Here is a 26,924-nt window from a genome sequence, read left to right as displayed (position 1 = left end):
CATTTCAGACGCACTCCGTCGGAGTGGATCTGCTCGGTTTAGTGGCAGCGAGGCATGGAAAAGGGATTTGAAATATTAAGGGATTCCAATATCTAGTGGTGGCTAGGAGCCTGTTGATGTCCAATATAATAGTAATATATAGTGGTGGCTAGGAGCCTGTTGATGTCCAATATAATAGTAATATCTAGTGGTGGCTAGGAGCCTGTTGATGTCCAATATAATAGTAATATATAGTGGTGGCTAGGAGCCTGTTGATGTCCAATATAATAGTAATATCTAGTGGTGGCTAGGAGCCTGTTGATGTCCAATATAATAGTAATATATAGTGGTGGCTAGGAGCCTGTTGATGTCCAATATAATAGTAAAATCTAGTGGTGGCTAGGAGCCTGTTGATGTCCAATATAATAGTAATATCTAGTGGTGGCTAGGAGCCTGTTGATGTCCAATATAATAGTAATATATAGTGGTGGCTAGGAGCCTGTTGATGTGCGATGCCACAGGTTGTCATGTGGTTGGACGGGGATCAAGAGAGTAGGTAGAAGGTATGATCCCTATCTGTCTGTCTGTCTGTCTGACTATGAGGTCATCAGGAGGTTCCTCATCCAGAGCAACCTTCATCTGGGACTGGAGGCCATCTCAGCATTTCATCATGATTGACTTGATTGATGATTGAAAATATTCCCAGTGCTGCTCGCCCGAGTTTCTAAAGGGCAGCTGGACTGAGTGCAGTCGCTGTAGGGAGGAGATCACTAGAGGAGTTGACATGTTAACCGCTATGTTAACCACATGTTATACAAGTAGTAAATTCAACACGAGAGATAACATAAATCAACATCTACTGTAACGGCAAATGAGAACCTTGGATTTCTTGAGCAGCAAACCTCATCACCGAAGGTATCATCTAGTTAATGACTTTCACTAGCACACAGTATCTGTCATCTATCTCAACACGGCCTTCTTGTTGTATACAGGATACGCGTGTTTACCTCGCCTTCCTCACTTCCTGTCTCCCACCAGTGAGACGAGTTAGAACAATTATAAAATAAGTGGACTGCAAGATGTCAACCTGAACCTAACTCTCTGTAGAAGACGTGTTTAAGAAGTGTTTAACGTAATAAAACAGGTCTTATTGCATCAGAGAGGTGGCACAGATCAGCATGTTGACACACTTAAGTCACAACAAAACTTTATTCAAGACTTGTGCTGATAAACAGGTTTCATGTGAAGACCTCCTTCATCTGGGTGGGAACGCACGCTGTTATGATGAAACTCTCAAATGTCCTGATGCGTTTGGGTTTTTGATGTTTGTTGTTCGCTGGAAGATAAGCTTCTGTTTACCGCCAACAGAAACACGCGTGGCCAAGCCATCGCACGCCCAGACCCGCCGCTTTCTGAAATATCTCTTTACTTTTTGAAGGAGAGACGAGTTCTGATCGTAAAATGCACCCAAGAACGCAACAATTAGTGGGCTGCAAGATGTCAACCTAAACCCAAACCTCCGCAGAAGATCGTCTGAAGGCTTCGACTCCAGGGAGAGGGGTCCTCGGGGGTTGGAGACCGCCGGTCTGAAGGCTTCACCTTCAGGGAGAGGGGTCCTCGGGGGTTGGAGACCACCAGTCTGAAGGCTTCACCACCAGGTCAAGCCTTCCACCTCTGTCTCGCTCACTCTTCCCTCACTGCTTCGGTCACTCTCACAACCCATCTGTAGCTCACTCCTACAGTATGTCTACCTCACTCTCACTCCTGTTGGTTTGTGGTGTAGACTGGTCTGGTGCTTCTGGTTTGGGTGGATCTCTGGGATTCAGATGAAACTGGTTTAGTCTGGCCTCCAGTTATGGCGGGCGGTGGCCGGTTATAAACCACTTATTCGGCCGCTTGTGTGGTTTATTAAATATGTGGTGTATTAATTATGTGGTATATTAATTTTATTTTCATTTTCGTCTAAGAATGAGGCTGGGCTTTTCTGATAGGATCTTGTTTTTTATCCAGAGACGCAAGACCCTGACCTTTTGCTGAAATAACCCCATTAGGGTTCGGGTTTAATATCATATCAGGTCACGTGGATCTGCAATAATAGATTTAGAATACAAACATAAATAGAATACAACTAAATATATAATGAATAGTTATTAGTCCTACCACATCAACCATGTTAAAATAGTTTGGCCACAGAAGGCCTACCACATCGGCCATGTTAAAATAGTTTGGCCACAGAAGGCCTACCACATCGACCATGTTAAAATAGTTTGGCCACAGAAGGCCTACCACATTGACAAGGTTATAATAGTTTGGACTACAGTAGGCCTACCACATTGGCAATGTTATAATGGTTTGGACCACAGTACCACCTTTTTAGAGAGAATCAAAATAGTAGTGGATAAAATATTATGTTGATATTTGGGCCTGTAAAACTTAATGTAACCTTTGAACTGACAGCTGATTCAGAATGAGGAGTGCTGAGGCGGTCGCTCAATGCTGCTCTAATCACAAAGTATAAACACTGCTGATGAAACCCTTTTCTGCGGTTCTAAGAGGGTTCTTTAAGGCTGTGATGGCTGTTCGGGCCAGTATTACCTAGTTCTCAGCAGGTTGTCTCTCTCCACACTTTCCCTCTCTGTCAGCAGTCCTGTTTATTACTCTGACGTCATGGATTTAAACAGCCGAAAGTTGTCAATGCATTAACCGACAGATATCGTATTACATCCATCAAGCTAAAATTGGATAAATGCTCTTTTTGCCATGAAGGTGCCATCGCAATATTCCAAGAAGCTTCCAGACTCTTGGTCATGCGACATTTGTTCTTGTCCTGTAATGTTGGAGATGAAGAATAACAGAATTAAGTCTCCTTGGTCTTTCTGAAGACCATCAAAGTTCAGTATAGCGTTTGAGGGCCGCCGGCCACAACCCTCTGATATAACCATCTGATATAAACACCAGTGGCTCAGAAAAATGAGCCCTGGAAGGAGGCCGTCAGCCTCCAATCCCGCTGAGGACCACAAGCCTCTCGCTCCAGACTCTCTCTCCTCCATTGTTCCACCATGACTCAGCAGATTTTAGGCGTGTTTTTTAATCTGAGGCCTAAACGTCCAATTAAATTCTCTGCGTAGTTAAGCCGGAGATAAAGCCAGGATCTCAGGATTACGCTCTAGCTAACTGTCTCACTTCCTGTCTGTCTCACTCCCCGGCTAACTATCTCACTCCCAATCAAACAGTCTCACTCCATATATTTCTCAATCACTATCTACTGTCTCCATCCCTATCTAACTGTCTCACTCCCTATCTAACTGTCTGAGTCTATACAGGAAGTGGGCGTCTGGAATGACGGCCAGACCCCCCCACCCCCCTCAACCTGAGTGATCCCCCCCACCTCTCCAGGGGGCTGAGTGATGACTAGAGGTTATTGACCTCCCTAGACCAGATCAGTCGCTCCCAGAGCCCCTAGATAGACCAGAGGATTTGGTTGAAACACTGATCTACATTGCTTTATTATCTTCTCAATTCATTGTTTTAGATTGTTATTTATGCGCTCATGAAGTGAGCCTTTTATTTCTGACGCTGTTTTCTAGCTTCTCTTAGTTTTTGTCGCCCTCTCCTGGTGGGCAGGTGTTGCTGTTACACCTGTCTGTTCTGGGTGATTGACATCTCTGCACCGCTAGTCCACAGCTGGACCACCAGGGGGCAGCATGTTCCAGTCTATTCCGTTGAGCTGCATCCTCTTCAGCCCGTCAGACTCATGAGCTCATTCACCAGATTAATCCGTTCATTCAGTCATTTTGACCTCAACCCGGGTCACCTTTCAAGACAGACAGGTCATGTTTAAACGACAAGAGATCCTGGATCACGCACCGTTGGAAGGAAGGATTCTACAGATATGAGGCCAAACACACGGTTGCCTTCTGAATGAATACAATTCATATTAAGAATATATCAAATGTATCATATATTCATATTATTATTTATAACTTCAGTTGAATCCTCTCCTTAAAAGCTCTCGATTGAAATGCGTGGTTTAGATGTGATGATTGAGGAAGTGAATCAGATCTCTGTTTCTGTCCCGGCGTGATGTGAAGGGGTTTATGACCCATAGTCTCCGGCCTTTTCTTATCTCAGGTTCAGATCCTGATTCGTGCACGTCGTGTGACAGTTGTGTTTCCTGTTGATTCAAAAATTAGACAACACATTGCACTGTAAGAAAGTTCATGAACCAGGTCTTCCTCTGCGTGCAGTGGTTTATCTTCATCCTCTCTCTGACTGATCACGAAGCTGGTGAAGATAACGGCAGTTGTGTTAGGGTAAGGTAGGCTAAGTTAGGGTAGGGTTGAAAGATGTCAGTATGGTGTTAACATAAGGAATGATTATGATAGCTGCTAGAAATATGCTTCCTCACCCTTCAACTCTTGGATCAAATAAATAGACGGTTTAGTGTTGAGGGTGTCTGACCCTTATCGGAGAGGTTCTGGGTTCGATGCCCAGTGTCTGAAGCCTTCTTGTAGGCCTCCTTGAGTCCAGACGTCCTTCATTATGCCACTATCTCAATCAGTGGAACTCCTTGGATAAAGAATCTTCTCCGCGGCTCGTTAACAAGATAATAACGAGAGGATAACGAGCTACTGACGAGCTAGCATGTTCTCCATCCAATCCACCACTGAATTAGCTTGGTTCTCCAGGGCTGTGCGGCTCTAACTCCTGGTGCGTGTGTGTGTGTGTGTGTGTGTGTGTGTGTGTGTGTGTGTGTTTTGTGTGTGTGTTTTGTGTCCCCTGGGAACAGAGGACGCCGGGACCTACTTCCCCAGCGTGAAACGGGACCCGGGGCGCTACCTGCAGCCCTGCTCGGAGGAGTTGAAGGCGTGGCTGCGCAGCATGAAGGATGCCGGCAAGGTGCTGCTGCTCATCACCAGCTCCCACAGCGACTACTGCCGGCTCATCTGTGAACACGTCCTGGGGTAAGAGCCGGACAGACCCCGACCCTCTGGGGCCCCTATACCCCAACACCCTTTACTGGGGCCCCTATACCCCAACACCCTTTACTGGGGGCCCCTATACCCCAACACCCTTTACTGGGGGCCCCTATACCCCAACACCCTTTACTGGGCCCCTATACCCCAACACCCTTTACTGGGGCCCCTATACCCCAACACCCTTTACTGGGGGCCCCTATACCCCAACACCCTTTACTGGGGGCCCCTATACCCCAACACCCTTTACTGGGGCCCCTATACCCCAACACCCTTTACTGGGGGCCCCTATACCCCAACATCCTTTACTGGGGCCCCTATACCCCAACACCCTTTACTGGGGGCCCCTATACCCCAACATCCTTTACTGGGGCCCCTATACCCCAACATCCTTTACTGGGGCCCCTATACCCCAACACCCTTTACTGGGGGCCCCTATACCCCAACACCCTTTACTGGGCCCCTATACCCCAACACCCTTTACTGGGGGCCCCTATACCCCAACACCCTTTACTGGGCCCCTTACATTAATATTACATTAATACTTAATACTATGACAGGGTTATCACAAACATGCTCACACACACACACACACACACACACACACACACACACACACACACACACACACACACACACACACACACACACACAGACACAAAGACACAAAGACACACACTCACACCCTGCATACGTGCACACACAGAGAACACACACATGGCTGAGTAGAATTCCAGGTCTGGACTTTCAGGTCTGGAGTTTTTCCCCCAACTTCCGGCATTCCTTACAGTCCTGGCATGCCACTGGTCATCCAAACGCTCTCCCCTCCTCTCCTCTCCCCTCCTCTCCTCCCTTTTCCTCTCTTCTCTTCTCTTCTCCTCTCTTTTCTTCTCCTCTCCTCTCCTCTCTTCTCCTCTCTTTTCTTCTCCTCTCCTCTCTTCTCCTCTCTTTTTCTTCTCCTCTCCTCTCTTCTCTTCTCCTCTCTTTTCTTCTCCTCTCCTCTCCTCTCCTCTCCTCCCTTCTCTTCTCCTCTTTTTCTTCTCCTCTCTTTTCCTCTCCTCTCCTCCTTAACAATAATATTTCTACTTTACAGGGAAGTTATACTAAACTCAATGATATTGATACTATACTACTTAAGTCTAACAGGGAAGTTAAACTTAACCTAATGATACGACCTTAGACTAAGATGGAAGTAATACTTAACTCTTTAATAACGGAGTGACTTGTACCTACTACACTGCCCCACCATGGGAGCCAGGCCGCCACCTCCGACTGCCTTAACAGCTCCGTCTTTATAGGTCTGGAGTCCAGCCGCACAAACCCCTTTTGTCCCAGCCGGCTCTCTGTAGCGTCTGGTTCAGGCGCCACTTAGCAGAGTCAACCCGGGACTTAGGGCTGTTGCTACGGCCAGAGCCGCGCTCACGCCTCACCGCGCAGGAGGGAACGATAGCCATATCACCCCCGTGGACCCACGCGCTGAGGCCACGTGCTGCCGGAGCTGGAGCAGGACAGACCTAGAGACCACACGCTGCCCGCCGGGACCTGGGGCAGAAGCACCGGGTGGCAGCAAGAATTCAAAGGAGATAGGTGTTAGATGTGAGAGAGAGATGAGAGATATCACTTTATCAATTTAGAGAGATTGTGGGGCGGCAGTAGCTCGGGAGGTAGAGCGGGTTAACTGGTAACCGGAAGGTTGCTAGTTCGATACCCGGCTCCTCCTAGCTGAGTGTCGAGGTACACAATACAATACACTTTATGATACATAATAATATGGGTTAGGTTTAGTTTAACCTAACCTTAACACTACTAGGGTTAACCTAACCCCTAGGGTGAGGGTTAGTTTAACCTAAGGGTAAGGGTTAGTTAACCTAACCTAACCTTAACACTACTAGGGTTAACCTAACCCCTAGGGTTAGGGTTAGTTAACCTAACCTAACCTTAACACTACTAGGGTTAACCTAACCCCTAGTGTTAGGGTTAGTTTAAACTAAGGGTTAGGGTTAGTTAACCTAACCTTAACACTACTAGGGTTAACCTAACCCCTAGGGTTAGGGTTAGTTTACCTAACCTAACCTTAACACTACTAGGGTTAACCTAACCCCTAGTGTTAGGGTTAGTTTAAACTAAGGGTTAGGGTTAGTTAACCTAACCTTAACACTACTAGGGTTAACCTAACCCCTAGTGTTAGGGTTAGTTTAAACTAAGGGTTAGGGTTAGTTAACCTAACCTAACCTTAACACTACTAGGGTTAACCTAACCCCTAGGGTTAGTTGAAGGCGGGGTTTTTCTGGATCTCAAGAGTGTCTCAAGGTGACCCCCCCTACTCCCCTCTTAACCATTTCCTGCCAAACGGCAGACTGGCCGTTCTGTTTCTCCCAGCCTCCTCCTCCTCCTCCTCCTCCTCCTCCTCTTCCTCCCTCTCTGCTGGAACAACATTCCCCCCCCGACCTTTGACCCCACCAGCATGTGTCACCTCCCATAGAGAAGGCATGTTGGGTCCTGGCCCAGCTCTGTGCGTGTGTGTGTGTGCGTGTGCGTGTGTGCGTGTGTGTGTGCGTGTGTGCGTGTGTGTGCGTGTGCGTGTGCGTGTGTGTGTGTGTGTGTGTGTTAGGGTAGCTGCTCTCGAGGTTCCGGTCGTCATGCCAACGTGACTGAGGAAGCGAAGGCAGACTCTTTATCCGTCAGATTCTGAGGGCTGGGAGCCGCGGGCCCCTCAGCTCCCACTGGGGGGGGCTCCCTTTAGGGGGGGCTCCCTTTAGGGGGGGCTCCCACTGGGTTGGGGCGGCCATCCTGATTCTATGCGTTTCCATCCTGTTTCCATGCTGTTTCCATGCTGTTTCCATGTGTTTCCATGACTTTCCATGTGTTTCAAGGCTGATTCCCGGATGTTTCCATGTGTTTCCATGCTGTTTCCATTTGTTCCCATGTGTTTCAATGCTGATTCCATGTGTTTCCATGTGTTCCCATGTGTATCAATGCTGTTTCCATGCTGTTTCCATGTGTTTCCATTTGTTCCCATGTGTATCAATGCTGATTCCATGTGTTTCCATGTGTTTCCATGCTGTTTCCATGCTGTTTCCATGCCGTTTCTAAAGCTTTGATCGGGCCCTTCAGCATCAGCTTCGGGCGAACGTACAAAGTTCACAAAATGCCTAATGGTACCTTAATACTTCATACTTAATACCTATCCAGTACATAATGTATTTCTCATGTTGTTATCCACATGAAAACAACAAATCCTTCTCTGCTGTTAGCTAGTTTTGTTCAACAACCACCTTGCAAACGTTGACATGTTTACCCTTAGTCCAAACAAGCACTCTGTTAATGATCCGTCTGTTAATGTTCGCTGTCCTCGTGTTTAGATGTGGAATATTTGCCGAGCATCAACACAATAATAAAGAATTAAAAGGGTCTGAATTTCTGCACTGTGTGAAGGAGTTGAAGGAATAGGTTTATATAATCTATCTACCTTCCTTGATGAGGATTTGATCAAATATTTAGTTATCACCATTATATGGATTTAAAAATGTGGAGATCTTCATGCGGATTTAACGAATTAGAAGATCATAAATGTTGCATTTAAATAAGAGTAAAAAATGCCTCCTGTCTCTGGCCCCGGGGCCTCCTGTCTCTTGGCCCCGGGCCCCTTATCTCTTGGCCCCTTGTCTCTTGGCCCCGGGGCCTCCTGTCTCTGGCCCCGGGGCCTCCTGTCTCTGGCCCCGGGGCCTCCTGTCTCTTGGCCCCGGGCCCCTTGTCTCTTGGCCCCGGGCCCCTTGTCTCTTGGCCCCGGGGCCCCTTGTCTCTTGGCCCCGGGGCCTCCTGTCTCTGGCCCCGGGGCCTCCTGTCTCTTGGCCCCGGGCCCCTTGTCTCTTGGCCCCGGGGCCTCCTGTCTCTGGCCCCGGGGCCTCCTGTCTCTTGGCCCCGGGCCCCTTGTCTCTTGGCCCCGGGCCCCTTGTCTCTTGGCCCCGGGGCCTCCTGTCTCTGGCCCCGGGGCCTCCTGTCTCTTGGCCCCGGGCCCCTTGTCTCTTGGCCCCGGGGCCTCCTGTCTCTGGCCCCGGGGCCTCCTGTCTCTTGGCCCCGGGCCCCTTGTCTCTTGGCCCCGGGCCCCTTGTCTCTTGGCCCCGGGGCCTCCTGTCTCTGGCCCCGGGGCCTCCTGTCTCTTGGCCCCGGGCCCCTTTTCTCTTGGCCCTGGGCCCCTTGTCTCTTGGCCCCGGGGCCTCCTGTCTCTGGCCCCGGGGCCTCCTGTCTCTTGGCCCCGGGCCCCTTATCTCTTGGCCCCTTGTCTCTTGGCCCCGGGGCCTCCTGTCTCTGGCCCCGGGGCCTCCTGTCTCTGGCCCCGGGGCCTCCTGTCTCTTGGCCCCGGGCCCCTTGTCTCTTGGCCCCGGGCCCCTTGTCTCTTGGCCCCGGGGCCCCTTGTCTCTTGGCCCCGGGGCCTCCTGTCTCTGGCCCCGGGGCCTCCTGTCTCTTGGCCCCGGGCCCCTTGTCTCTTGGCCCCGGGGCCTCCTGTCTCTGGCCCCGGGGCCTCCTGTCTCTTGGCCCCGGGCCCCTTGTCTCTTGGCCCCGGGCCCCTTGTCTCTTGGCCCCGGGGCCTCCTGTCTCTGGCCCCGGGGCCTCCTGTCTCTTGGCCCCGGGCCCCTTGTCTCTTGGCCCCGGGGCCTCCTGTCTCTGGCCCCGGGGCCTCCTGTCTCTTGGCCCCGGGCCCCTTGTCTCTTGGCCCCGGGCCCCTTGTCTCTTGGCCCCGGGGCCTCCTGTCTCTGGCCCCGGGGCCTCCTGTCTCTTGGCCCCGGGCCCCTTTTCTCTTGGCCCTGGGCCCCTTGTCTCTTGGCCCCGGGGCCTCCTGTCTCTGGCCCCGGGGCCTCCTGTCTCTTGGCCCCGGGCCCCTTGTCTCTTGGCCCCGGGCCCCTTGTCTCTTGGCCCCGGGGCCTCCTGTCTCTGGCCCCGGGGCCTCCTGTCTCTTGGCCCCGGGCCCCTTTTCTCTTGGCCCTGGGCCCCTTGTCTCTTGGCCCCGGGGCCTCCTGTCTCTGGCCCCGGGGCCTCCTGTCTCTTGGCCCCGGGCCCCTTGTCTCTTGGCCCCGGGCCCCTTGTCTCTTGGCCCCGGGGCCTCCTGTCTCTTGGCCCCGGGGCCTCCTGTCTCTTGGCCCCGGGCCCCTTATCTCTTGGCCCCGGGCCCCTTGTCTCTTGGCCCCGGGGCCTCCTGTCTCTGGGCCCCGGGGCCTCCTGTCTCTTGGCCCCGGGCCCCTTGTCTCTTGGCCCCGGGCCCCTTGTCTCTTGGCCCCGGGGCCCCTTGTCTCTTGGCCCCGGGGCCTCCTGTCTCTGGCCCCGGGGCCTCCTGTCTCTTGGCCCCGGGCCCCTTGTCTCTTGGCCCCGGGGCCTCCTGTCTCTGGCCCCGGGGCCTCCTGTCTCTTGGCCCCGGGCCCCTTGTCTCTTGGCCCCGGGCCCCTTGTCTCTTGGCCCCGGGCCCCTTGTCTCTTGGCCCCGGGGCCTCCTGTCTCTTCTGGCCCCGGGGCCTCCTGTCTCTGACCCCGGGGCCTCCTGTCTCTTGGCCCCGGGCCCCTTGTCTCTTGGCCCCGGGGCCTCCTGTCTCTGGCCCCGGGGCCTCCTGTCTCTTGGCCCCGGGCCCCTTGTCTCTTGGCCCCGGGCCCCTTGTCTCTTGGCCCCGGGGCCTCCTGTCTCTTGGCCCCGGGGCCTCCTGTCTCTTGGCCCCGGGCCCCTTATCTCTTGGCCCTGGGCCCCTTGTCTCTTGGCCCCGGGGCCTCCTGTCTCTGGGCCCCGGGCCTCTCTTCCCACTGTGGGCCTGGTGGGTAGAGAGCCAGTGACGGTAAGCTGTGAGTTGTAGCCTAGCGAGGCCCGGGGGCTGTGACTGACGGCTAGCCGCCACATCCTCCTGGCACCGCTAACTGGCATAGCTAGCTTGGCAAAGCCAGCTTGGCATCGCGAGCTAGCTTTGCGCCACTACACAGCGGCCTTCCAGCCTCTACTGCCCTTTGTGTGCCACGGCACACGCTGCATCACTGGGCTAACACTGCGCTAGCCAACTTAGCGATGCCAATGCTACATTAGCCTTAATTGGGACGAGTTTAAAGATGCTAGCCGTCTACCGTACGTCATGGTGACTGTGTACTTACGAACACAATGAAAATATCGCAAATAACTGCCACACAGTATAGCAAATAAAGTGAACTAGACCAATGGCACCAGAATGGTGGATAAGTGGGCCGATAGTGTACAGTCCTTTAGTATGAGGACGTCTCAAAGGACTCCAGGTTGGACAGCCCTCAGCTCTCAGAGGACAGAGGGGAAGGAGACCGCGGGAACTGAGACCCAACGGGGGCTTCCCTTCCTTAAACATGAAGAATAACAATTCTATGGAAAAATACAAATGAAGTAAAAAAAACAATCTTTTGTTCTTGAGTCGTTTTAGCTGTTGCTTTTATCCTTTGAACTTTTTTAGATGAATGAGCAGGTGGGGGTTGGGGCGTCTTGCTCACAATGCCTTCAGGTAGACTGCGGGCCATGAGGGATCGTACCCAGAGCCTTCGGGCTGCGTTCCAAACACCTTCAGCCCTGCTGGAACATCATCCATCTACTAGAAGTCACTACGCTAGCTAGCGTGCTTCGATAAGTAGCTTAGTGCTTCGCGCCAGCGCCCTCAAATGCAGCGGCGCCATCAACTCGTCACACCGTTTATCCTGAGGACCTGTTGGAGGTCGTCCCCAGCTAACGGCCATCTTGTTTCTGTGCTACAGGAAGGACTACGAGGATCTGTTTGACATCATCATCACCAACGCGCTGAAGCCCGGGTTCTTCTCCCTGGTTCCCCACCAGCGGCCCTTCAGGACCCTCGGTGAGTCCGCCCCCCCGCCCCGAGAATGTCAAGATAAACAATACAAAAGACTTTACTATAAAGTTTGCAGTATGCCTTGAGGTATCCGTTAATATATACGTTGCAATGCCGTTTTCATACATCAATACGATATGTTACGATATACGTTACGATAAACGTTACGATACACATTACGATATACGTTACGATGCCCGTTACGATACGTTGCAATATATGTTACAGTATGCATTACGTTAAGTTACGATACACATTACGATATACGTTACGATATACGTTTTGAAATCTGTTACGAAATACGTTCCGGTATACGTTGAGCTACGTTACGCAATATGTTACGATATACGTTACGATGTCGTTTTCATACATTACTAGTATGTGTTACAATATACTTTATGATAATACGTTGTGATACGTTATGATATACGTTACGATAAACACTGATTGACCATGTTGAAATACGCTGATATTTGCGTGACGTTATTCGTTGATTTAGTTCTGACATACACTACGATATACGTTGCAATATATGTTAGGATATACATTACAATATATATGTTATGCTATACGCTGCGATATAATATGAATTACGCCGTTACAGAATATGCGTGTAAAGTCTTGGTCCAATCACAGCCCTCGGTCGTACCGGTACGTTTCAGTCGCTTCCTATAGGGTACTGCAGTACCGAGGTGGGTTCACAGCCAGGGGCGGACTGGCCATCCGGAGGTTCGGGAGATTTCCCGAACGGATGGGCCATTTCAGGCTGAGCCGGCCGGCGGCCGTTTTTCAATTTAAGAAAATAAGAATTAATTTAACCCAACTATTATGTTCAAATAAACGTACAACTTTGATGTTTGGGGTCAATTTGACCTGAGCAATGCAGAAAATTACTGCAACTAAAAGTTTTAACCAAGTTGCTCTAGCAGCTACTGTAGGCCTTTCTACTGACCATCTTTATAGCCCAGTAAATAATACATGACTGCCCCCAACCTCCCCTTATACATCAAGTTTTGATTGTATATGACTATTGTGAAATATGCAAATCACTGTACGATCTCATTCATTGACCTAAAGTGAAATAACCCCATCCCACATACTGCAAGAATTGTCAAAGGTCTCGCGTTTATATGTTCGCCCTACCCCCCATGCTGCGAGAATGATCAGAGTTGAGAAATGTTAGTGAGTTCTCGTGGGAAATATGTCCTGCCTCTCCCATTGCTTCTTGAATGATCAGAGATCTTGTGGGAACTGTTTTCTCCTCACACCCCCCGACACACACACACACACACACACACACACACACATGGATGGACACGCACAAACAGACACACACACACACACAGATGGACACAAACACAGACACACACACACACACACACACACACACACACACACACATACACACACACAGAAATGAACCTGTAGGTGCCCTCAGTATCATCCAACACAACAAAAACGAGATAAGATTTAGAGTTTTATAGAATAATAGTGCTAGGGGTCAGAATGACCCCAACAACACTGACTTTTTGTTAATTTCATGTTTGCCACGTTTACACCATAGAGTTAGGAAAGTCATAAAAAATCATGAAAAAAGTATGTTAACCTTGTTTTTAGAGACTGTTAACATTGACTCGGGTCTAATTGACCCCTAAAATAACAAGAGGGTTAAAAATAATAAAAAAATATAAGTAGAGTAAGCCGTGACATGGGTTGGCCTGCTGGATATTTACAAACTGCGGGAAACTGAGCTCTTGCCTGGCGGTAAAACGGGGCCGATGTACTACTGTCCTTTTAGAGGGGGGATAACTTTCAACATATGGGGGAAGCGCGAGGGGCCGAACAGCCCCTCCCAACTTAGACTGCTCCGCGACCTGTCAAATCTGGCTCAGGCTGACTCACGGCCGGGTCGCTTACTCCCTGCTACCTCCCTCTGAAGTTAGTTACTGAGTTGGTGTTTTCGAGATGCATCGTCTGTGTGTGTGTCCTTATTTTCCTCCTCAACTTCTGGACTTATCACTCTGACATGACCCATAGCCCCTCAGTATATACCTGGCCAGAGACTGACAGGGACAGTTTTCTCATTGGTCATTGCAAACATTGAAAAAAAACTTGATTTGTGATTTCTGCGGAGCAGTATCCAGCAGTGATGGGCATACAATGTGACATCTTTGTTGTATGCTGTTGGATATGACTATCTCTACCTCCCACTTTTTTCCTTCCACTAAAGTACTTTTATCTTGCACTATTTGGAACCTTTTCACCCTTGATTTACCTTTCTAGGCACATGCAATTTCCAATATGTTGTACATGGACAAGATTGCTTATCAAATATCTGCCTGGGATCTTTCACAAATTCAAACCACACGCACATCCCAACATTGACATGTAGTTGCATTGCACATATCCACGGGGTAAGGAATAGTTTTTATTATTTTACACAGTGGCAAAATTCTAAATGCGCTATTCCTGCGATCTCAGTAAAGGCCGCTCCATCCCAAAGTCCCGGGCTAAATTTGTGTCCCAGTAGATCCCTGTTCACAGCCCTATATAGTACTGCAGGTTCACAGCCCTATATAGTACTGCAGGTTCACAGCACTTTATAGTACTGGATGTTCCCAGGTAGGTTCACAGCCCTTGTAACACAACGTATTTGGTCAGTAATTAAGTAAACGTATCAATGAATAGTAAAGCGGGTAAAAAATGTATATTTAGACTTAAAACCCTGAGAGCATTCAGCGCTGGAGGTCAAAAGCAGGCGGGAATTCTTGTCCGGGAATTCTGCCCTCCTCTGGAATGTCATCAGTGGACAGGGAATGGAAGTGTGCTGCGGATCCAGCTGCTAAAATGTTCCCCTTCTCTGTCTCCCTTTCCCCCCCCCCCCCCCCCCCCGCTCTCTAAATATTGCCACGTTGTCGGAAGACCCTGTTGATGATTCCTGTAGGATCTAGTAGGGCTCTCCTCTCTCCCACTGGTTCTTACCCTGGTCATCCAGAAACATGGATTGGTCGGTTAATGACCTTTATTTTGAACTTTATTTTTAATGACTCAATCAATTCCTACAGTGTTCCGAGCTGTGTGGCTCTTTGATGTTTTAACGCTATGAGTGCAAAGCCGCTCAGAGCGGGCCTGTTGGGAACATTTATCAAGAACCGCTCATCAGAACCACTGATCAGAACCGCTCATCAGAACCACTGATCAGAACCGCTCTTCAGAACCGCTCCTACAAACCTCTTTCTCCAGAACCGCTCCTAAGAACCGCTCATAAGAACCACTCTTCAGAACCGCTCATCAGAACCACTCTTAAGGACCTCTCATCAGAACCTCTCCACCTCGACACCGGGCTCCCTTGGGTTCCCAGGGATACGCTGAGTGACGTGAAGCCGTACGGACAGACACACTTTAATATAACGGTCTACATCTAGCGTCCGAGTGCGGACAGTGAAGCGCTCCGTGTTCTGCCCGTTCCCCACGCGGCTGAGGACCGGAGAGGGATGGCTGTTTGTTTAGAGGTTGATTCATATTGAATGTCCTCGTGTTCGCAGCCATAGTCACACCAAGTGTGAAGAAGAGCAGACTGGCTCTAGAGATATGTGAAGGACACGCACGCACGCACGCACACACACACACACACACACACACACACACACACACACACAGACTCCTGGCTTCAGAGGGCGCTGGTGTGTTGCCTGTTGGAAGCTGCTGCCCACATGAGTCGTAAGCGGCTGGATCTCTACTGCTGAGTGGAGCCGGGCTCTTAAACATTGACTTCAGGCGGCAGGCCTGTATGCTGGAGGTCTCAAAGCTCAGAGCAGAGAGCCCTCAAGGAGGGCTTATCTAGGTCCTGCCTCTGCTTAGCTCTCAAACCATTTACTTCCCCCCATCCCTCTATCTCCCTATCTCTCACGTGCTTTCAGTTCCTCTCTTAGTCTACCTCCTTTTCTTCTGCACTCTCTTTTTTTTTTTACCTCTCTAAGAGTGCAGTGTCTCTCGCTCTCATTCTATCGCAGACTCTTTTAAACTCCCTCTCTCTCCTTTTTGCCCTTTCTCTCCATCTCCTCCTCTCAGAATTGTTGTTTCTGAATCCTCACCGTTGAGGTCTCCGCTGTGTGTGGGACGATGTGTAGAGCCCGTCTCACCTCCGCAGAGTAATGCCCTGTATCCAGGCCTCCGGTCTTTAGACACGCTCTCATAATGCACCGCCTTCCAAACCTGTTCTAATGCATCATGGGAAGAGGACAGGAAGAGGTTACCCAGCATGGTTGGTGTGTGTGTGTGTGTGTGTGTGTGTGTGTGTGTGTGGTATCAGTGTGTGTAACTGTGTGTGTGGTATCAGTGTGTGTAACTGTGTGTGTGGTATCATTGTGTGTATCTGTTTGTGTGGTATCAGTGTGTGTATCTGTGTGTGTGGTATCATTGTGTGTATCTGTTTGTGTGGTATCAGTGTGTATAACTGTATCAGTGTGTGTAACTGTGTGTGTGGTATCAGTGTGTGTATCTGTGTGTGTGGTATCAGTGTGTGTAACTGTGTATCAGTGTGTGTAACTGTGTGTGTGGTGTCAGTGTGTGTATCTGTGTGTGTGGTATCAGTGTGTGTAACTGTGTATCAGTGTGTGTAACTGTGTGGGTGGTATCATTGTGTGTAACTGTGTGTGGTATCAGTGTGTGTAACTGTGTGTGGTATCAGTGTGTGTATCTGTGTGTGTGGTATCAGTGTGTGTAACTGTGTGTGTGGTATCAGTTTGTGTAACTGTGGGTGTGGGATCAGTGTGTAACTGTGTGTGTGGTATCAGTGTGTGTAACTGTGTGTGGTATCAGTGTGTGTAACTGTATGTCAGTGTGTGTAGCTGTGTATCAGTGTGTGTGTGTGTGTGTGGCACTAATGCAGGCCAGCCCCCCTCTGGTTCCACTCAGGCCTGAATCTCCCTCCGTTGCCGTGGTGACGTAATGGCTAGTTTGTTTTGACCGTGTCAGCAGGTCTGGTTCAGCTCTGAACCACAGCCAGTGGATTCGTCCCTCACTTAAAGGGTAATTCCGGTGCAAAAACGGATTTGGGATATGTTTTGTATGATAACGTGTTGAAACGTTCGTTCTGGAGCACAAAAACTGCATGTAGACGCTTTCTTCAGTTGGCTGTTTTTAGCCGATTCTATCAAAACGCTATAAACTTGGAACGATGGGGGCACTGGTTATGGTAAAAACTAAATCGTTATTTTAAACCACTTAAAAGGCTAAAAGTAGCCCGACACTTCTTTGGTAGTACTATAAGGGTCTTAACATATAAAACAAGGCATTGAGAACTTTGTAAGTGTACAGATTGTTTATTAAAAGTGACATTTTATACACACAATACCATCAGTAGATCACCCGTCGACGCCATTTTGTTTTTAAGACTCGATAAGTAGATTGGCGAACACAGAGCTTGCGTGTTGCTGACACAATCTCTGTGTTCGTCTATCTACCTATCGAGTCTTAAAAACAAAATGGCTACTTTTAGCCTTTTAAGTGGTTTAAAATAGCAATTTAGTTTTAACATTTAACAGACAGTATGACAGCCTCACCCTCACCCTGAAGCTAAGCTCTGCTTTAAGTGTTGGGATGGACTGGATGGATGGAGTTTTAAATCAGAATATGATCTATTTTCATGTGTTTTGATTGTAAAGTTGAAAGGTTATTTTGTATTTTTTTTTTATTGTTTTACGAAACGCATATCAAACAAAGGTAAACAAATAGCAATCTTCAGTCATAGCTTTGTCCTCCAAAGATGGCCGCCGCATGACCCCCATCCTCCTCCATCTTTGTGGTACAGTGGACGACGTGGAGGAGAGCGAGGGCCTGCCGGCGCTGGACAAACCCGGCTGGTACTCCCAGGGGAACTGGCCTCACCTCCACCAGCTCCTCAAGACCATGACGGGCAAGCCGGAGCCCAAGGTAGGCTCCCCATCCCGCCCCAGCCAGGGCTCCATGGAATGCCATGTCCGTCAGTGTGAAACATATAAAAACCCCAAACCCTAGTGCTGGAGCTCAGGGCGGCTGGAGCGCTCCTCACGCAGGTGTCAGGAGCTTCTCCGTCGACCGCCAAGCCGCCGAGCAAAGGGCCGGGCTCGTCTGCCAATCGTGTCGCAGGGATCTCACCCTGGTGTGAGACGGGCGCACCTGGAGCCCGCTGGCAGGGCTCCAGGTGGGGGCCGCTGGCTGCCCCCCGCCCCCCTGGTCCCAACCCTCCACACCTTCCAGACCGATGACAACCATCTCTCTACTGTCTCTCCGCTATCATATCTCTCTACTGTCTCTCTCTATCATATCTCTCTACTGTCTCTCCGCTATCATATCTCTCTACTGTCTCTCTCTATCATATCTCTCTACTGTCTCTCTCTATCATATCTCTCTACTGTCTCTCTCTATCATATCTCTCTACTGTCCTGTATCATATCTCTCTACTGTCTCTCCTCTATCATATCGCTCTACTGTCTCTCTCTATCATATCTCTCTACTGTCCTGTATCATATCTCTCTACTGTCTCTCCGCTATCATATCTCTCTACTGTCTCTCTCTATCATATCTCTCTACTGTCTCTCTCTATCATATCTCTCTACTGTCCTGTATCATATCTCTCTACTGTCTCTCCTCTATCATATCTCTCTACTGTCTCTCCGCTATCATATCTCTACTGTCCTGTATCATATCTCTCTACTGTCTCTCTCTAGCATATCTCTACTGTCCCTCCTCCATCATATCTCTCTACTGTCTCTCTCTATCATACCTCTCTACTGTCTCCTCTATCATATCTCTCTACTGTCTCTCTCTATCATATCTCCCTACTGTCCTGTATCATATCTCTCTACTGTCTCTCCTCTATCATATCTCTCTACTGTCTCTCTCTATCATATCTCTCTACTGTCTCTCCTCTATCATATCTCTCTACTGTCTCTCCTCTATCACATCTCTACTGTCTCTATCATATCTCTCTACTGTCCTGTATCATATCTCTCTACTGTCCCTCCCGTATCAGTCAGTCAGTCAGTCAGTCAGTGAGTCAGTCAGTCAGTCAGTCAGTGAGTCAGTCAGTCAGTCAGTCAGTGAGTCAGTTAGCCAGCCAGCGTCAGTAGAGTCTAAACAAGTTGCAGGTGACTTAAGCTCCCTGAGATGTGATCATAAGAGGTGTGGTTGATCTCTATGCTGTAGAGTTGGGGTGGGAGGTGGAGTAAAGGAGTGGAAGTCTCTGGGTCACCAAAAGCCTGTCATTTTAACGACTGAGGGTGGAGTACATTCTACCCCCCCCCCCCCCCCCCCTCCTCCTCCCCTTCCCCACATCGACTCCACCTCTCCTCCTGTCAGCCCCACCCTCTGCTCCTCCCCTCCTCCAACCTCCGACCAATCACAAGGCTTTCGTTACTGTCGATGACATACCCCTAAATCACACAGACACAGAGTGATAAATTAGTCATTTATTAGATATTTCATTAATGACAACCGTGGACTTTAGTTCTAAATCTCACGGTGTTAGCAGTGACCAATAGTACAGTCACATCACTGATGTCATCAACCCCAACACGGTCCACCGCTCTGGCTCCGCCTCCTGGAGGTTGGCTCCATCTGTTCTCAGGATGGCTCCGCCCACCAGGCTCCTCCGCCTCGGGAACTAAACCCCTTAAAGGCCGTGTTGCAGGGTTTATTTTCCAACGAATTTGTGCAATTTGCTTGAAGGTAATAAAGATTTAAACTGTTATTTATTGTATTTAATGTTGTTAGGTATCACAAAACGGAATGTAACACGAAAAAGTAGGTACTATTTTAGCGGTTTGCTATTGATTCTCATTCCCCCCAGAATGCATTGCATGACGTCACGTTGGGGAGGCACGGACCAAAGCCGCATTGAGACCCTTGAGGGTAGAGACTAGTAAGAGAGTGTTCGTCAGATTATACAGATGCATAGATAAATACATAGATATTATATATAGTTAGTATATGCTACACGTGAACCTCCTAAGATGGCGCAATTTGATTGGTTCACTATCTTGGGATATTGGGCAATATCCCATGATTGACATCTCAAACTCGATATTGTTTTCATAGCAAAATATCCGCTAATAAAAACAAATAAATCCCGGCAAAAAGTGTTATCTTGTTTATTTTTGGAGTGTTCACGTGTAGTATATACTAAAACATTGAATTAACAATTATTCGCCGAAGGCCAAGTGAATAGTGGGGAATAGCCCCCGAGACCGCTAATAAAAACAAATAAATCCTGGCAAAAAGTGTTATCTTGTTTATTTTTGGATTGTTCACGTGTAGTATATACTAAAACATTTAATAGCCAGCAATAACAGCTATTCCCCACTATTCACTTCCCCTTTGGCGAATAATTGTTGATTAATAGCCTAGATAGATAGATAGCCTAGTCAAGTCCTTATTAATACCAAATGACACAAATCGTCGGGAATTCATTTAGGTGATTCGGCTCACACAGTATAGCCTACAAGACCACACAGAACAAGGGAGACAACAAGTCTGACTGGACATACACAAAATACATCACATTGAAACTAGACACATGCGTTGATAGAAAGATAGGTAGAAGAAAGACGTAATGTTGAGAAGTCATACTAAAAACGAAAGCTAAAAACCAGACTATCAATCACATACTTTGGGTCCATTCTAACTTATGGTAAGAGGCTAGTCTTTAAATCTTTGCAGTGACTGAATGTCAATGATAAAACTGATTGTTTTGCATAAGATGAGTGTGTGCGACTGTGCGTGTGTCCTTTCCGGCCTCGGCATACTGCATGGTTATGAAGGCCTTGTGGTTAGTTGTGGTCTTAGTGAAGCAGCCTAGCCTTGGAGTTGGATAAGTTGGAGTGATTGTGTACGGGCGTACGAGAGTGAGAGAGAGAGCACACCCGCCGTGGTGATGTTTGGCTTGTTGTGGGCTGTCTGTCAGCATCCGCCGGGTTGGACGGTGTGCTTTGTGTATGTGTTCAATGTACGTCTTGCGGTATTTGCGGTAGATTAATGGTTGAATAATGTCACACCACGATTGGTTATACTTGCAGGCACTCATTGCAAGTGTACTGATTGCGTGTCAGTAGGCCAAGTTAGCCCATAGCAAGCATTATGCCTTCTATTTCTAGATCTTCTGACTACGTTTACCGGTACTTATCTGAACGACATAATCGCTGTCACTAGATATAAAGAAAACGTTGACTTTCACTCGGTGCTATTCACTGACAGTAAAAAAAATATAAAAGTGTCGTTATTGTATACACTGCTGTTCATTGACTCGCTCCAGCGCTAGCTTGCTGCGTTGCTAAAATGATAGCAACCCTCCACTCATTCTCCTCTGACCATGCATTTAATTGGCTTTGACCGCCATCAGTTCTCGGCAATTCCTCATTTGCCCTCTCACGTCTGACAGGTTCGAAATTATACGGCTGTGGGCCATCATACATGTTATTTGTGGTTCTTGCCCCCTCTTTGACGGCATAGTTCTAGTACTAGGCTGAGGCTACCTTCCACCACGTCTCCCCAACGTGACGTCATCGCAGAATGGCATTAGAAAACACCCGTTACTGCCAAAAACGACATAAACTTTAACACTATTTTGGGGACATTTTATAAATGATACACATATTTTGAGTGCTTTATGTACCCATTGATCAAAACTTCTGGGTAACCTGCACGTAGGCCTTTAATGCTTCACCTCGCTCACGACAGGACTTCACTGCCCAGGGTGACGGACACAGGCGGGGCGAGCGAGGAGGAGGAGCTCAGGAGAGCTGGTGGTGGGGGTGGTGGTGTTGGTGGTGGTGGTGGTGGTGGTGGTGGCTAGACCCCCGGCCAAGGGGGCCCTGATGATGTCATACACTCTCTGTTCCACTGTGTGTGTATTCGTGTGTGTAGTCCGTCATGTTGAGTTCCACTCCCGTTAAATAGCTTGTGGGGGTTTGAAGGTGACTCAGGCTGAGAGGACCAATCAGAGGGACTCCTTCCCTCCCCTTCCTGCTCCATGACTGATTATGCTTTCATTTCACTCAGATGGTCAAAAACATTGCTATCGCTATGACAACCGGGGATAAACAAGTCCTACGGAATTCCGACTGAATGCACTGAAAGAGGAGAGTGGGGAGATATAGGTCTCCCTTACCTCAGCGATGAGACTGTCCCCTGTCCCCAGGTGGTGTTCTTCCTGTCCCCAGTCGGTGTACTTCCTGTCCCCAGGTGGTGTACTGAGTGTTGGTGTACTTCCTGTCCCCAGTCGGTGTACTTCCTGTCCCCAGGTGGTGCGCTGAGTGTTGGTGTACTTCCTGTCTCCAGGTGGTGTACTTCCTGTCCTTAGGTGGTGTACTGAGTGTTGTTGTACTTCCTGTCCCCAGGTGGTGCGCTGAGTGTTGGTGTACTTCCTGTCCCCAGGTGGTGTACTTCCTGTCCCCAGGTGGTGCACTGAGTGTTGGTGTACTTCCTGTCCCCAGGTGGTGTACTTCCTGTCCTCAGGGGGTGTACTGAGTGTTGTTGTACTTCCTGTCCCCAGGTGGTGCGCTGAGTGTTGGTGTACTTCCTGTCCCCAGGTGGTGTACTTCCTGTCCCCAGCTGGTGTACTGAGTGTTGGTGTACTTCCTGTCCCCAGGTGGTGTACTTCCTGTCCCCAGCTGGTGCACTGAGTGTTGGTGTACTTCCTGTCCCCAGGTGGTGTACTTCGGAGACAGCATGCGCTCCGACATGTTCCCCGCCTCCAGCTTCGGGCGCTGGGAGACGGTGATGGTGGTGGAGGAAATGGAGGGCGAGGGAGTGCCCACCAGCGCTGCCGCCAGGGCTAACCAGGCCCAGGCCCAGGCCCAGGCCCAGGCCCAGACCCAGGACCAGGACCAGGACCAGGACCAGGACCAGGAGACAAAAGCCAAGTTCGAGGTACTACGTCCTCCGTTCTACGTTCCCAGCCGGCAGCTGTTTCCGTTTAGCGTGAAGGGCTCTCCCCCGTCTCCCCCCCCTTCTCCCCCCTCCTCCGTAGCTTTCCTTTCTCTGGAAGTGTGACTCATCACCCCCAGCCCCCCCAGACTCTCTCAGACCCCCCCTCCATGGGCACGAAGACATGATGCACCTGTGTTCGCCTGTGGACTAGATGGATGTGTTTGTGTGTTTGTGTGTTGGTTGGATCTTCCTCCACATGGATGTGTTTGTGTGTTTGTTGGCTCTCCCTTAACATGGATGTGTTTGTGTGTTTGTGTGTTTGTTGGCTCTCCCTTAACATGGATGTGTTTGTGTGTTTGTTGGCTCTCCCTTAACATGGATGTGTTTGTGTGTTTGTGTGTTTGTTGGCTCTCCCTTAACATGGATGTGTTTGTGTGTTTGTTGGCTCTCCCTTAACATGGATGTGTTTGTGTGTTTGTGTGTTGGTTGGATCTTCCTCCACATGGATGTGTTTGTGTGTTTGTTGGCTCTCCCTTAACATGGATGTGTTTGTGTGTTTGTGTGTTTGTTGGCTCTCCCTTAACATGGATGTGTTTGTGTGTTTGTTGGCTCTCCCTTAACATGGATGTGTTTGTGTGTTTGTGTGTTGGTTGGATCTTCCTCCACATGGATGTGTTTGTGTGTTTGTTGGCTCTCCCTTAACATGGATGTGTTTGTGTGTTTGTGTGTTTGTTGGCTCTCCCTTAACATGGATGTGTTTGTGTGTTTGTTGGCTCTCCCTTAACATGGATGTGTTTGTGTGTTTGTTGGCTCTTCCTCCACATGGATGTGTTTGTGTGTTTGTTGGCTCTCCCTCCACATGGATGTGTTTGTGTGTTTGTTGGCTCTCCCTTAACATGGATGTGTTTGTGTGTTTGTGTGTTTGTTGGCTCTCCCTTAACATGGATGTGTTTGTGTGTTTGTTGGCTCTCCCTTAACATGGATGTGTTTTGTGTGTTTGTTGGCTCTCCCTTAACATGGATGTGTTTGTGTGTTTGTTGGCCCTTCCTCGACGTGGATGTGTTTTGTGTGTGTGTAAGCCCTTAACCACCGTGGGGTTAGTACTGAGGTGGGGGGTTTACGGCGTGTTTAACACAGCGATAGTTTCAGTCTCCGGCGGGCGTGTGGAGGCCTGCTGGGCCCTGCGTGCCGGGGCCCGACCACGCAGCCCGCGGCAACGATTACGTAACATTCCTGCACGCCAAAATCCAAAGATGTGCTCGGAAAGGGTTTGACAAAGCCCGCTAACACAGTCTCTCTCTCTCTCTCTCTCTCTCTCTCTCTGTCTCCTGTCTCCTGTCTCTGCCTCTGTCTCTTTCGCTCTCTCTCTCCCCTGAAGTGGTCTCTGGTTCACTAGAAGGTTATCGATGCTCACAGGATGTTGTTCCTCAAACTGCAAAAATAAAGCTTCTGATTCAGCACTCCTTTGATGTTGCGACAGATGTGGAAAAAGACGAGCTGCGGAACTTTGCAGGATTTGGCTTTAGTTCAAATGGAAGTCAATAAGGAAAGGAAGAATCTAGAATATTTATATTATATATACATACAATTCAAGTCCAGGACGCCAGCCAATTGAATTTGGTCTGTGCCGACCAATGGTGTGAATATGAAATGAGAAGACCAATTGGAAAGTGTGAAACCAATTTGGTTTTTGCTTCTTTTTTGCTCTTTGTGTCGACAACATGACGGCCTCACAGAGCCGGTGCTCTCTGCTGCCCCCCCTGGCCAGAGGGCAGGGACGCACTGTCTCTTTAAGACGGAGAACGGTGAGTCACCGGCTGGTGGTGAGAATCCCTGGAGGGGATTGAACCGCTGCCCAATACTGGAAGACATGACAAGCTGACATGGTGTTGGCGGTCCGGACCCGAGCTGTGGGGCTGAGGGTGTGGGGCGACTGATGTCCAACCTCCAAACCAGCAGGGTCGCTGGCCAGCACTGGTCTTTTCTATTAGCCAAATAGTATTTTCGCAAGATTATTTTTAGTATTTTTATTTTATTCATTGTTTAAGGTTAGATATCAAATATCATATTTGAGCATTTGTTTTGCAAAGGCACTCGTGATAGCATGTCTCAAGTTGCAAATGTTATTCATGGTGTTTCAGTTGTTTTGACACTAACTAGGCGTTGTGTACTGAGCGCTGAGCCCACGACTTCCTGTCGCCTGCAAAGGGAGGGAAGAACCTCAAGGACCGGTTGTATTCAGCACGTGCCCTTCTAGCAAATACTAGGAAAAAATATAGATGTTTTCGCAGAAGCAAGTGTGTAAGTGGGTCTTTGACTGTGTTCCAAATGCAAAAGCGCATTTTGAACTTTTAACTTGTGCACCTTGTTGTTTTTAGCTGACCCGTTAGACTGAGCTTTGTTGAGACGTATTCTCAGTATCTCTAACTATTTTACACACTTTAGAAATACAAATATTATACCAGCCTATTCACTGTGTCCACTCCCGCGTTCACTCCTGTGTCCAATACCGCGTTCACTCCTGTATCCACTCCTGTGTTCACTCCCGTGTTCACTCCTGATTCCACTCCTGTGTTCACTACCGCGTTCACTCCTGTATCCACTCCTGTGTTCACTCCCGTGTTCACTCCTGATTCCACTCCTGTGTTCACTACCGCGTTCACTCCCGTGTTCACTACCGTGTTCACTCCTGATTCCACTCCTGTGTTCACCCCCGTGTTCACTCCTGTGTCCACTCCTCTACCTCTTCAGGACCAGGGCATGAAGGCCCCCTCAGACTCCTCCCGGCAGTGGGGGTCCTACTTCGTGGACGCTCATAAGAGCGCGGGAGGGGCAGGAGAGGAGAAGGAGGAGCAGGAGCAGAGGCTGACCTGGTGCTGCCACAGCATCCATAAGTACAGCACCATGGCCATCCCCAGTGTGGAGCACATCGCCGGTGGGGCGCGCACACATGCACGCACGCACGCACGCACACACACACACGCGTAGAGCTGAGACACTGGGACTCAGATGTGACCGTTGACCTTTTCTCCTCAGGTCTTCCCCTGGACTACAAGTTCCCTCGCTTCTCCCCCGACCGGCCCCCCACACGCGGCTATTACCCCCGCCCCCCCGACTCCCTGCAGGGCGGCCGGAGCCAGGACACGTCATGAGGAACCACCCCACCCAATAACCCCCACCTCCTCCACCACCTCCTCCTCCAACCCCCCCCCACCGACTACACTACGACCACCACCACCTCCTCATCCATCTCCCACCACCACCTCCTCCTCCTCCTCCTCAATCCCACCTCCTCCTCCTCCTCCACCCACCTCCTCCTCCACCCCCCACCACCTCCTCCTCCTCCTCCACCCCCCCTACCATCGACGACACTACCACCACAAACACCACCTCCACCTTCGTCAACGTCATCACATGTGCCTCCAACCCCCCCCCCCCAGAGCCCACATAAACACACACACACACACACACACTCTCTCCGGTCCACTCTGCAGCAGCACCTGTTGTGCTGCAGGGGATGTGAATGTAGTCCTCCGTGTGCTCTGAACGTCGTGGCGTGGTCTTAATGTGTACCGTACATGTGGAAATATCACTCGTCAAAATAAGTGCGTGTGAAGTAGTGAGTCAGCAGCTAGTTCTAGAAGACGCGTAGCGCCCTCTACTCTTATTGTGAAGGGCACATTTATAAATACCAATGCACCAGTTATTGATCAGCAGAGCTATTCTAGGAACTTAAGAATGCTGAGGCTTACCACAATAAACGTCCTACTTGTCTTTAGTTTTTCATTCCCTGAATATGATTTATCAAACCTCGGGTAAAAAAAATATTTGTGTGCCACTAAGTGTTATTATAACCCCACTTATTAATTTAGTTTCTGTTTGATCATATATGTGTATTTTAGTAACTGGAATATAATATTAAAGGATGTTTTCCTGTTGCCAGTATTTTGTGAAGTTGTTAATCGGGACATTGTTCGTAAAGAAATGAATGAGTGAATCCTATCTCTCCTGTGCTGTGTGTGTCCAAAACCAAACCAGGATCCAGAACCACGAGGTGAATACTCCTCATGCTTGATGTTCTCATCATATTTTCCGTGAAATGTGTTGGAGTAAAATGCGAGTCCTCTCCTTTCCTTCGGAGTGACGCTGCGAGATGCTTTAGCTGAGTCTCGAGTGCTCGTGCAGCTGGTTTGCGTCACTTGGGCCATAATGTGTGTTTAAGG

At 49.4% G+C, this 26,924-nt stretch overlaps 1 protein-coding gene across 1 annotated transcript in view; it reads left to right on the top strand.

Moving 5' to 3' along the window:
• nt5dc1 (5'-nucleotidase domain containing 1) overlaps positions 1-26,639 on the top strand; it is a 44,572-nt gene extending 17,933 nt beyond the window's left edge. Inside the window, exons 7-12 of the mRNA XM_079753803.1 lie at positions 4,769-4,943; positions 11,702-11,799; positions 17,606-17,727; positions 22,480-22,701; positions 25,453-25,636; positions 25,738-26,639. Coding sequence (XP_079609929.1) covers positions 4,769-4,943; positions 11,702-11,799; positions 17,606-17,727; positions 22,480-22,701; positions 25,453-25,636; positions 25,738-25,853 — 917 coding nt within the window. The 3' untranslated portion in view covers positions 25,854-26,639. The remainder of the gene's footprint in view (positions 1-4,768; positions 4,944-11,701; positions 11,800-17,605; positions 17,728-22,479; positions 22,702-25,452; positions 25,637-25,737) is intronic.
• The last annotated feature ends 285 nt before the right edge of the window (positions 26,640-26,924 follow it).

Source organism: Pollachius pollachius, assembly GCF_949987615.1.
Source record: "Pollachius pollachius genome assembly, chromosome: 16".
Classification (NCBI taxonomy): Eukaryota; Metazoa; Chordata; class Actinopteri; order Gadiformes; family Gadidae; genus Pollachius; species Pollachius pollachius.
The sequence above is the reverse complement of the archived record's forward strand: the minus strand, read 5'-3'. Positions and strand labels throughout refer to the sequence as shown.